Source organism: Terrapene carolina, unplaced genomic scaffold (genome assembly GCF_002925995.2).
Source record: "Terrapene carolina triunguis isolate 2854851 unplaced genomic scaffold, T_m_triunguis-2.0 Scaffold33911, whole genome shotgun sequence".
Classification (NCBI taxonomy): Eukaryota; Metazoa; Chordata; order Testudines; family Emydidae; genus Terrapene; species Terrapene triunguis.
Window position 1 is genome coordinate 8,961,743 of NW_020698262.1, and position 13,327 is coordinate 8,975,069.

Genomic DNA, 13,327 nt, shown 5'->3' on the forward strand with positions numbered 1-13,327 from the left:
TGCTGCGGCCGGGGGGAGAGGCGCCCCTCCCCCCAACCCAGCTCCGGACCTGCTGCAGCCGGGGGGAGAGGCGCCCCTCCCTCGGCCCCAGTCCAGCCCTAGACCTGCTGCGGCCGGGGGAGAGGTACCCTGGTCCCAATCCAGCCCTGAGCCCCCTCCCACACTCTGAACCCCTCGGCCCCACCCTCACCACATGAATTGTGTTATGTGCACCAGTATGGAGGTGATATGTGTCACATCACCTCCATATTGGTGCACGTAACAAAATTCATTCCACACATGCATGGGAAAAATGAGAGGGAACACTGACTGTCAGTTCTTTAGACAATACTGCTTCCCAGAAGCAAGAACGACTAAGGCTATTTCTGCGCTACAGTTTGTCAGCATAACTTATGTTGCTCAGGGGTGTGAATAAACGACCATCCTGAGCGATGTAAATTACAACAACGTAAGCGCTGGTGTGCGTAGCACTATGTCTGTGGGAGAGTTTCTCCTGCTGACATAGTTACTGCTGCTCATGGGGGCTGGAGTAACGAAGCCAACAGGAGAGCTTTCTCCCATCGGTTCAGTGTCTGCACTAGAAGTGCTACAGCAGCACAGCTGTAAGCTCTCTAACGTAGTCCTAACCTTATGCTATGCTTTTATTAAAAAAAAAAAAAAAAAAAGTCACACCCAAAGAGATCTTTTTTGAATTCAATTATTAATTCCTGCAACAGCTTGCAGTGATGTGGAGTAGAGGCCCAGATAGGAGTACAGGAAGGCAAAAAGGGGATATGAAAAAAATCATTTAAAAAGCATTCTTTAAAAATAAATAGTTTAGATTATAAAGGCAGAGTAAATACTTAAAGGAAACATATTCCAAAACAACAAATGTTAGAGTATGAAGAATTATTTTTAAAATGGAGGGCAGACATTTAATTGCTAGTTTTGCACTCCTTGTGTTGCCAGGTATGCAGTCTAAAAGTATGAATAAAGCTGGTTGGTTCCTTCCATATGCAAAACACTGAAATTATTCTTCAGAGATTTGAGTCAGACAGCTGGCAAATAAAAAGATGTTTTCCATAGAATTGGCAGACAGATGTCTGTACTTACTGGAAAATTTCCCTGTCGATGGCATGTGCACATATCCTTTTTCAAATACCTTTATATATATATATATTGGAAGTGTGTATTTGTCATGGCCAGGTACAGTTTAGATCTCGGTATGATTATTTCATAAATTAGTTAAAATGAAATTATGGATATTGGGGGAACACTGTGTCCCCTTTTGAAATCCACAGACAATAAATTTGAGGGATTACTGAAAAAGAATAAATTTGCATTGAGCAGCAGAACCGCAAGGTCCATTTCCACATCTGTTGTCTACTTTCAGCCCACCCATCTCATTCAGCCTACAAACTAGGTCACACAGTAGACCGCAGAAACAGTATCCTGTCTTGAGATGTTGGAAAGCTTCCTCTGCTAAGACTGAGGGTAGAAATAGGGAGGATTTAAAGGCAAAATTGCTGGTAGTAGTCCACCAAATAAAAGCATCAGAAATAGAAAAATCAAATGGAAAAGAGAGCTAAGAAAACGTGGTTGAATTGGCACCGTTTTGCTTAGAGAGATTTTAGCCTCTCGTCTACATTTGTTTAATTGATTTGTTGCATTCCTACTTAGGCATCATTTCTGTAAATAATATTTTGTGAAGAAAAAAGTAGATGGTTATAAACACTTAAACATCAACCTGTAGGTCCACATTTTCATTGGGCTTCTGATTTTGTGCATTGACAGAGTGCTTTTACATTTGTAACTTGTTCAAACTTCAAATATTTATCATTCAAATTTCAAATATTTTTCATGCAAATTTGGCATACATGTAAGTCAGAGGCCTGGCAAAAATGTTGCTTGCAAGATGCACTGACTTTTCTCTCAGATGCTCTGTGATGGAAAAAATCAGGTGTGTGCTTATGCATGGGAAGAGCTTTGCTTTGAAGACATTTAAAAGCTGTTTTTATACACTAGCTGCACCCACTTAGTATCAATAAACGCTATTAGTGCTACTACACTAGCAAGGAAATTATGAACAACACACATTTTCAAAAGAAATTTTATGAAACATTTCTATATCATACTATTGTTCAAATCCTTCCAATAACTTGTGGTTGAAATAATCCTGTATTTTGTTTAAACTGCTGCATTTTTTCCTTGTGACTAACTTTTGCTGTAGTTTCTACAAAAGAAAATGCTTTGTACATTAAATGTTATGCAAACCTAAAGTCCAGCAATATTGTTGCTATCAAATGCAGTACTTTTATGCACTTTTGAAAAAAGTGCATGGTTTAGTTGTATTTCTAATTCTGTTTTAGAAAAACATTTACCACTGGAAATTACATTTTGGAATATTATCTTTATTTATAGATTAATCTCATCTTCTGTTTGTTGATTTTAACTGGTTGAAGTTTGTGTACTGTACTTCGTTTACTATATTTTGCAGTAGATTATTACATTAAATAATCAGGTTAGGGGGGAATGGGAAAGTGTCTCAAACAGCACAACTCTGAACAGTGGAGAATTTTTTTTTTTTTTTTTTTTTAAACATCAGCCTTCACATGAGTTGAAGGTTTTGTCCTTAAATATAAGCCAAGAAGGCAATAGTAACCTGAAATAAAGATGCCAATGTCTATGGTAGAGTCCTTTCGCTCTAAGGAAAATACATAGCCAATATAAAGATGGATTGGCCTTTTGTTGGTGCTTCAGGCCTGTGCCTGAATCAGAGGAGCTGTTTTTAATACAAGCTTGCAGTACAAATATTAAACTTCTATGTTAATATTTAACTGATAATTCTGAGAGTTCAACATAGTGACTTGAATTGTGGTTTATTTTAAGACTTGCTATTTCAGAGTTTTCTGAAGGACTGTAACATGTCAAACAATAACTTATTTAACTGTAAAGACATTATTGGTTGTGCTTTTAAATACCATCTTCAAAAACAAAGGGTGATTAGATATATTTTTAACCAAGATTCAAGCAAGCTGAAAATCAATAAAAAAATCTCCTTTTGTTAGTGTCTTTGGCAAACAATTAAACTATCAAACCATATATTCAGTTTTCATATAAAAGCTGAAATTGATTTAAATTTCCAAATATAAATAGGAAGCTGGTTCTATTACTTTAACACACAAAGACTGAAAGACTCTAGTTTGTATTCAAGACAAACCAATAAGTGAACAAAGCCTGGCTGCAAAATCTGACTTGGGGAAAAAACAAATTCTAAAGCAATTCTGGAATATATTGTTAGAAACCATGTAGAGATTTTAAATTTTAAAGTAGTATGATTAGAGAACCTGAACTCAGTTAAAATTTTCACAGCAACATTACAAAATGACTAGATAACCATTAGTACTTGTCAGTTCTTAATATCTGTTCTAAAACATTTAATGTTTCAAAAATCCAGCATCATCGCTGAGAAATTAAAATGTTAATTACATCATTTTCAGTTTCCGCATGAGCACCATATGCTACTCTGCAGCAATAAGTCATTTCCGAACACCTTTCCCAGAACTGTCCATGTTCCACAGAAGTAAACAAAGCTGAGCTATCTTGGCTATTTTGTAGTTAGCAACATAGCAAAGATATGACATTTGCCAAGTGGAGAAGATAATGTAATTTTATTGTCAAGCTTCTATTAGCTTGGGAAACAGTGTTGGAAAAACCTATATGACAGACCTGATTTTGTATTGTAGGTACCTGTATCTTCAGTGTAAATTTCACTTTCTGCATAACTGTTCTCCAATGTGTGAGGTTTTTGATAAATCAAGCTATTACTCTCTTATACTGTGGAGAGAAGTAGGTGAATATACTGCAAAACTTGTAAAGAAAAATGTGACTAATTATTTTGAAGACCCCAAACTAACAGAAGATTAGTAGATTTAAACATAATTCATTGTAAAACACACTACTTCAAAATCAGTTTCTTTTTTGTTTAGTTGTCAAAGATTCCTCCCCCCTTCCCCTTTTCTCAATTGGATGATTCCACAGTCACCTTTAGGTGATTTTGGTACCCCTGGCTTTTGTTGGCAACACAGTAATCTCAACTGAAGTTCTTTAAAAGAAAAATGAAAACAAACGGAGTGATCATATGCTCCTCCAAGTGTATGATGATGTCTTGCCAAATAAGCTATGCATAAATACACTGATTTAAATATACTAACCAATTATACAGGTTAACAAATATTAAACAAAATCATTGTACTTGAAATTGCATTAAAGTGAAATCAGGTTGCTGAAATTGATGCTTAACCTTGGTATTTGTGTTGATTTTGGTAGCCCAATGTGCAGCAAAGCATGGGATGGACTAAGGTCTAAGGTAAAGAACATGTGGGTGGATTCATAGGTGCATTTCAGTGTCCTCTTTCTAGTAGCAGGTGGATTGATTTTAAAAAGAAAAACTTAATATGATTTAAATAACAAATTAAAAAAATCTTGATTTAAATTTAAAAAATCATTTTTTTATTTTCCCCAAAAAATCAGTTTTTAGACACCCTGACTAGTAGCTTCTCCACTGTTAAATTTTGAAGGATGACTATACAGTAGACTATGGACACCCCGGAAATGGAGGTTGTCCGTAACTCTGAACAAAGCACAGTTCAGACTCCAGACCTAGCACCTGACACTCCAAACCAGGCTTCAGCTGGAGCTGAGCTCCCTGCTCACTGCTGGCATGAGTTTGCAGGCTTGTCCCACTCCCTGTGGGGGTTGGGGTATAAACAGCATGTCCCCATCCCAGTGGAGAGTGGGGGTCAAAGTGGCACAGACCCCAGCACTGCTTCTGCTCTGCTGGCTCTGGCTGCCGTGGGCTGGTAGCCCCAGCATCTTGCTGTAAGTGGCAGGTGGGGGTGGGGACAGGCAGCCCAGATGTGCCTATCTTTAAGATGCAATATAGGTTCTGTACAATATTTGCCTTTTTATTTTTATTTATTTATTTTCTTTTGGTGTCCGCTGCTGCCTGATTGGTTACTTCAGGTTTCACATGGTGTCCGGTTGACCAGTTAGTACGTAACTCTGTTGTTCGTATCTTTGAGGTTCTATTGTAAATCTAATATTCAACATTGTTTCCTATTTCTGTAGATCTGTGGTTTACCAGCAGAGTTCTAAGGAGTCTGCCACTCTGCAGCCATTTTTCACTCTACAACTGGATATCCAGTCTGACAAGATACGCACAGTCCAGGATGCATTGGAAAGCTTGGTGGCAAGAGAGTCTGTCCAGGGTTACACCACAAAAACCAAACAGGAGGTGTGTTCTGGTCTTGTCTGCTGGACCTTTTTATAGTCAAACATTACATTTTAAGGGCTTTTCATATAGCTGTTGGTTTTTCACTAGTTGCTTGAACATTAATCCTCATGTTAAGAGGTACTAATCTTGCAAGGTATAGTACAAGTGTACTACATATTTAACACATACAGTCAAGGTCACTCAAACAAGAAGACACACTAACTCTGTTACACAGATTTACTGTGAATGATTTCATTTATTTGCAGAACTGGTGTAATAGTTGGTTTGGGATTTTGGGGGCGGGCCAGGAGAGGCATATACATTAAATTCACTCTATTTGAGAAGTGGTAATATATGTACTGTCATAAGGAAAATAAATTTTCACTAATTTTAAAGCACAGAAGCTCAGGTGACCTGGGTGTTGCCAGACACTCCTAATAAGACAGACGTGCTTCAAAATGTTGCTTGGTTGAGAGTATTTCCTGGCTTTTGAAGTAGATATTTATAACAGTCTCATAACTCAGAACGCTGACCTGTGTTGCTTTCTCTTCTTGGGTTAGAAGGAACAGCCTGGCGACCATCCATAAGAAAAGTTCTCAAACTTTTTTTTGTACTCTGAGCCTCATTTAATTACAGTAGCATAATATCCATGTGAAAACTACAACAGTTGTTCTCATGCAAAAGCTATATTGGGAAAGCACTATGTGCTCTCTGTGCATTGCAGTTTGGCAATTTCTGCTCTTGAATGATGGGATATATTATATTTTGCTTTGAGTTTCCTCACACTATTCTCATCCTTTTCTCCAGCTGGCTGATCTTATGGTCTATTTACTGTGTGTGAGTAAAGAATTAGTATCTACATAGTCGCATCTGTGCATGGTCAACAGAAGGTTCTCAGATTAAAATATGTGCAGTGTGTTCCTAATTACCTTAAACAGACAAAGAAGCAAAGGGGGCCTTTGAACATAGGGGTCATTCTTCACAGAAGGCATTGTTTCCATATATTTTACCTACCTCACAGTTTAGATAAACATTCAGAATATAATTGTGACTGGAGAATGAATGGAAAACTATTTTCCTTGAAAAGTTATAGGTAGACAGACAGCTTTTGTCTGGATTATATATCCAGTCCTCTAGTAGGAGTAGAAGTGCGAAAATATTTTAGGGATTTCTTCTCATGTGGAAGGAACATTTGCAATGCAAGCTCATCATAATTTACCACAAGGATTTTGTTTTGCTAGTCACTTCTTTTTGGTTTTTGTTGCAGATGGTTTTAACTTCTTTAGGGACAACCCACTGTTCAGTTATGTGTTTTGGAAGAAATGGGTGTTCAGTTTAGGTGCTAGTGATTTGGTCTGGTTTAGTGTCTGAGTGGAAATAAAAGCATCCAAAAATGCCTTTTAGATCTTTCTTTTTCAACAGATATTCAGGAAAAAATAGAAGATTTTTATTACATGTTGTTGTGAAAATATTGAACGTTAATAATTTTTAGTGCATACCTAGCGGTTTACAGATGTTAATTCTCAAAACATCATTGTGGGGAAGGCAGGTATTTCATCCAGACTTTCCAGATGGGAAAAAAACGAGATGCTTAAATAACATCAGAAAGAGTGTCAATGTTAGGATTAGCACTCAAGAGGTCTTGGATCCATGTCTTATATTTATAACTCCCCCTGCCCCCCTCGCCCCCCATCTTAAAGTATTATTAGCTAAGCAAAGCTCAGAGCTCTTCAGCTGGAGATTTTCTATTGAAAATCCCCAGAAACCTGATGGTTTAGTCCTCATTCTGTAGCAGGTGGGAATGCTAATGTAATTGTCAGGTTGAAAGATGCTATGATGGTGTTACTCTCCTTTGTTATATTTAGTTTTAAATTTATACGCAATATTCTGTTAAAATATGATTGTTAATGTGAGAGCATCATTAACTGCCTCAGGTTTCAGAGTAGCAGCCGTGTTAGTCTGTATCCGCAAAAAGAACAGGAGTACTTGTGGCACCTTAGAGACTAACAAATTTATTAGAGCATAAGCTTTCGTGGGCTACAACCCACTCAGATTCTCAAGATTTTGAGCTACACTTTTTGTGGTTTCTCAGGTTTAGGAGTGACAACCATGCATCGTAAATATAGCTTGCCCTTCTGATTCCCTATTTTCACTCCCTCTTTAGAATCACCAGTTTTTTTTCCTTTTGAAGTTACAATTTTGGTGTTTAATCTCAGCCTAAGGCTTTTTAAAAAAAAAAACCATTTTTGAGTTATGAGAAAGATGTGTCCATTAATAAAACTAAATTAAAGACAAAAAGTGAAGACAGAAATATTACTCTAAGCCCCTTGTGTTTAGGGCAGTGGTTCTCAACCCACAGCCCGCTTGCAGCCCAATCAGCACAGAGTTGCGGCCCACGTGACATCCTCCGGGCCATACAGGTAGTATTGGATGCGGCCCACATAACACATTGTGGGCCATATATCTGGCCCACAATGGTAAATATGTTGAGAACCACTGGTTTAGGATGTTGCAGAGCTTCCAAGTATTTACGTTGTCCTAATATAGTAATACTTAAACGTGTGGTCATGATGGAACTCAAAGCCTGCCATCTGTAAATTCTGGCTGTTCATAACTTGTTGGTCAGTGCTGTGTACTTTGCAGGTAAGAGTCTTGTAGCATAAAGGAGGCACCAGAAAAACCTTCAATGGCTTTTTTGTTCCTATTTTATGTTACAGTCATCAGTCCTGACCTCCTTTTAATAGTTCAGTGGCTCCGGTTTCATCCATCAGTTGTGATCCTTATGTGCTTATCTACATACAGTGCTGTGACATAATATGCAACTGATCTGTGTGTGATGAGTACTTGCATTGGTACCAGTATTTCCAGTACTTCACAGTGTGTTAAGTAATCCTGCAAAGTCAGGCAAATAGACTGCAAGAACAACAAAACTAATTCATGGAAAAATGTATTTCTAAATCCTAATGCTGAGCTCCATCATTTCCACCAGCTATTTTTTTCCTGTTTCATAAATATATAGTTAGTCCCTAGATTAAAGAACCCCCATGGAAAGAACCCCACAGGACATTATATTAAATTGTAATACTTTTTCCTTGAAGATAACACTTCAGTGTGGAAAATCCAATGCGCTTTAGAGGCTTAAAGTGCACAAACAATGGGATATTTCTCATAAAACTAACACAATACAGACACTTTCAAGTGGCGTAATTTAGATAAAATTTGTGTTCTACACACATTAGTCATGTTCCCTTGCTTTTTGTTTTCAAAGGGGTTAACTTCAAGATATACTGATCCTAAAATTAAGATATAATTTTAATGCATTTTTGTGTTCTCTGTATTAGGTGGAGATCAGTCGAAGGGTGACCCTAGAAGAGCTCCCTCCCGTTCTTGTGTTACACCTCAAAAGATTTGTATATGAGAAAACTGGTGGATGCCAGAAGCTTATCAAGAATATTGAGTATCCCGTTGACCTGGAAATTAGTAAAGGTGAAACTCTTAAATAAAACTTTTTGTTTTGAGGAAAAGAGAATTTTCTATGATTTCCAAAGGGTAAAAGTGAATTTTTGCAAGCTCAGTATAGGAGAGACTTGATTTTTTTCTGTTGGGTTGTATACATGTGAAAACTCTCATAATCTAAATGAAATCTGTATTATCTTGTGTACCTTATTTTGTGTCTGTCCTAGCTGTGAATTAGGAGAATCCAGTCCAGTGATGCTTCGAGCTGATGTGCTCAGGTTTTTTTTTGTTTTACAGCACTTGCTGCCTGCACAGTCTTAATTTAGACCCCAATCCTTCAAAGAACTCCATGTAGGCAGACCCTGGACCATTTATCAGGCTACATTGACTTCAGTGGGGGCTCATGCAGGTCCAGTGTCCAGCTGAGTGAAACGTGTAGAATTGGGGCCTGAGACTGAAAGCTCTTCAGGGCTGAGGGATGACTGTACCATGTGTTCGTACAGTGCCCTCCCTCAGCTGATTGGAGTACCCTGGACAAGGCTGCTGTTAATCAAATAATGAATAAAAATACTTCAGCTCGGAATCCATCCAAAGAGGTGGTAAAAGCACCATTATAAAAACCATTGATTGGGCTGGAGAGGAGAAATGAGAATTTTTTTAAGACCAAACTAAAATCAAACTAAAAACATCAAAGCAATCAAATAGGTAGGTCAGATTTCAAGTGTTAATGCATTATAAAGTTTCTTCAATTTGTAAATGTTAAGATCTATTCATTTTACAAAGTGTGTTTTATATATAAACACCAGAATAATATGTGTACCTTGCTGCATTGAAACTTTTTATTCTGACATTCGCTGTTCAGTCAACCAGTAGTTCAGATCTATTTTTTTTCGCTGTCTGCAATATGTTCCAAGCTACCTGGAAATTGCAAGGCTAATTATGTAGGGATACATTATAACATTATAAATGATGTATTTACTTTATCAGATAGTATGATTTGATCTTGGGGTTTTTGTTTTTAATACATACTCGGGTGTGTGTGTTGGGGTTGAAATCTGTAAAACGTGCGTTACAGGCTGCTTTGGTCAACAAGACGGGCAACTGCTATATTCTTTACAGTCTCTGCAGTTTACAGGCTAGCCCTCTCATCCTCCAACAAGAGGCATGGCGGGGAGATAACTAGTGTCTTGGCCCTTTTCCCCCTCTCCTCTGTTTCCCTGGGGTAGCTTTGAATGGTACTCTTGCTTGAAACCCCATATGCAAAGGCCGGTGCTCTGGCAGTAAGAAACTAGTTTGTCTCCCACCACAGAAAAGACTCCAGTGTCTACAGTGTCAGCGTGCTGAGGTTTCAGCCATTTCTTTGATGTAGGAAGCTTCCGATGGAAAAACTATTTGATTCTTACTTGGAAATAAATGTTCACCTGACATCTGTTCACACAAAAGTTTTTAGCTTGTTAAAAATATTGCTTTTGCTTTTTCAGAATTACTATCTCCAGGTGTGAAAAGCAAGATTTTTAAAGGCCAAAGAACCTACCGGCTCTTTGCAGGTATTTAGCCATTTATGTCACTCTATCCCAAAATATTGCATTACATATAGAAATTCTGGTTGTGGAAATGTTGTAGTTACTGCTGACGGATTATAAAATGTTTACTTTAATTTAAAGTGATGTAACTTGCAGGGTTAGTAAGTTCTAGTGTAAAGTGACAGATAAGTACTGAATATTCCTGTTATGTGATTATTGTCACATTGTTTCAGCTTCTGCCTAAGTAACATAGGATCACAGTTCTGTACCAGATCCATCCTGCACAGGGTATACAGATACTTGCTTTTCAGTGAAAGAATGCAGACTGCAAAGCTTCTATTAAGATGCATATAGGTCTGCTCTGTCTCAAGTGGTGTACATCAATATTCATTTTTTCTCAACGGGGTTAAATTTTAAGTATCAACTCTTCCGTGAGTATTATTCATTTATGATGACGCTTAACACAAATTGTGTGGCATAACTGTTATTGATGATGAATTGGTGTTGGTGACATGCAACTTGAATGGTAAATACATCTTGCATAGCCAGAAGAACATCTACAACTTTAATATAGCTATATTTGACACATACCACTGATTTGTAGGGTAACTTTTCAAATGTCTTTTAAAATTGCCACTTTGATGTTGGTTCATTGCATGATTCTAAACACTTTCAAGATGAGTACGTCTGACAATGTATGTATAGCATATTGCACGACTATAGAGGTCCCACTGAGTTGGCTGTTAGAGTGACATTTTTATGGTCGGAATATATTGAAGTACCAGATGAAAGCCTGTTATTGGTATTAAAGACTGGAAACTGCTATAAATATTCAGAAGCATTTTATTAATAAACAAAACATTAATCTCTACAGTTTTTAAAAACTATACATAGATTAGTAAGATTTGCACCTGCTTATTTGTATTAGCATCAGAAGAAAAAGCTCAGGGGACTGGAGCTTTTCACTTCTAGGTTACCAGTTTAGTTTCAGCCCCGGTGGGCTTGTGTGACGAGGTAGTTTGGATCCAGTTCTGTTTAGGTGGTATAACCAGGTTACAGAAGGTACCATCAAGACTGGAAATCTCAGCAGAGGGCAGTAGTTACTTTAGTGGAACAATTCTCACCTCTGGGGTGAGCTTTCCAAGAGAGGGTTGGAGAGCCTGGATAAAAACAGTATGAGGAAATTTGCATTGGCACTGCCTCATCTTTTGTGCCTGTTCTGTAGACACACACCATTTTAGTCTCCAGTTCATTGTTGTTAGTCCAGAACTTCACACACACAGCATGCACTACTTGTACAAAATTTTAATGATTAAAACGAAGTTTTTTTAGAATTAAAGATATTTCTAATTAGAAATATAACAAGAGGTTTGCCTAAATATTCTTCTGCAGTAAGATAAAATACAAACTGCATCCTAGAAAATCTTATAGGGTAGTTTCTGTCTTAAAGAACTCTTGAAATATACAAATAATTTAGAATGTGTATACTGTATACCATAAATCATGCCTGTCTACTTTGCTTAACTTAAAGTACTTGTAATATGTATTTGTCTTCATAGAAGTATAAACAAAATCAGAGTAAGTTTAAAGTGTGGTTCAACTCTGAAAGGTAGACTGTGAAAATGACACTTTTTTACCACTACTTCTTTTTACTGCTTTGTTTACTCCTCTTAGCATTGCAGAGACAAACATAGAATCATAGAATATCAGGGTTGGAAGGGACCTCAGGAGGTCATCTAGTCCAACCCCCTGCTCAAAGCAGGGCCAATCCCCAACTAAATCATCCCAGCCAGGGCTTTGTCAAGCCTGACCTTAAAAACCTCTAGGAAGGAGATTCCACCACCTCCCTAGGTAACCCATTCCAGTGCTTCACCACCCAAACATCGCTAACGGAATGAGCTAGATTCTGTTCCTCCTTGTGCATTATTACCAAAATTATATACCAATATAATTCCAAACAGTTACACCTGTGTAACCCCAGTGAAAGCAGTAAAAGTCCACCGATGTAGCTGATAGCCCAATTTGAAGATGAGGTATAGTTTGCACAGGATCAAATGGACCTAATTTTGCTGCAGAACATATTACAGGTGGTGACATTCTCAAAATAAAGAATCTAACTTGGTTCCATGTTGAGATTGCAGGATTGGCACTCACAAAACTAACTTGTAAACTAAGCACATTCAAGTGCTTAGTATACAATGATTCTTATGGAATCGGTTTTGTAGGGTGGAACCATCCTTAAAGCAAAATTAAATGGGTTAGATGGGGAGTTTCTTATGTTTGTAATAGAGACTTTTGAACAGAGAGTTCTGATATTGTAAAGTTTCATAATGTCCTCTTGTATATGAAGACGAGGTTTTATGATTAGATATGAGCGAAGGTTGACTCAGAGGCTTCTGGTTTAAGTCGCAGAGATGTCAGATACTAAGTATTGTATAATACCTACTTTGATCTGTGAACAGTTAACTTAAGATCATTTTGACTTGAAAATACAAACAGCAACAAGCTGGACGTGTAGGAGATTTCAAGCAGTTATGTTTCGTTCTCAACTATTTACTGAGTTTGTCAGCACTAAATGAATTTTCCGAAGCTGTTGAACTGTTGCTATCAATCCCATTGGTCTTTTCCTGTGAAATAAATCCTTCCCTGAAAGCCATGTAGTAAATTACAAATATCTGTCTTAGACCTTTGGGACACTTGATCTTAAGGATATTATTTTTCACTTCTTTAGAATCGTGAGTTTTTGTGCTGCCAGTGAAAAATCACTAGCATCATCATAGATTTTTTCCCTTTGTAAGTAGATACAATGATGACAGTATTTGCTATAATATAGATCAGGGGTCGGCAACGTTCGGCACGCGGCTCGCCAGGGTAAGCACCCTAGCGGGCCGGGCCAGTTTTATTTACCTGCTGACGCGGCAAGTTCGGCCGATCGTGGCCCCCACTGGCCGCGGTTCGCCATCCCGGGCCAATGGGGGCGGCGAGAAGCCGCGGCCAACACATCGCTCGCCCGCGCCGCTTCCCGCCGCCCCCATTGGCCCGGGACAGCAAACCGTGGCGAGTGGGGGCCGCGATCGGCCGAACCTGCCGCGTC

At 38.1% G+C, this 13,327-nt stretch overlaps 1 protein-coding gene across 1 annotated transcript in view; it reads left to right on the forward strand.

Annotated features, from left to right (window-relative positions):
- Positions 1 to 13,327, forward strand: part of LOC113409625 (ubiquitin carboxyl-terminal hydrolase 10) — a 77,880-nt gene that overhangs the window by 63,066 nt on the left and 1,487 nt on the right. The window contains exons 11-13 of the mRNA XM_026663758.2: positions 5,110 to 5,275; positions 8,596 to 8,740; positions 10,192 to 10,257. Coding sequence (XP_026519543.1) covers positions 5,110 to 5,275; positions 8,596 to 8,740; positions 10,192 to 10,257 — 377 coding nt within the window. The remainder of the gene's footprint in view (positions 1 to 5,109; positions 5,276 to 8,595; positions 8,741 to 10,191; positions 10,258 to 13,327) is intronic.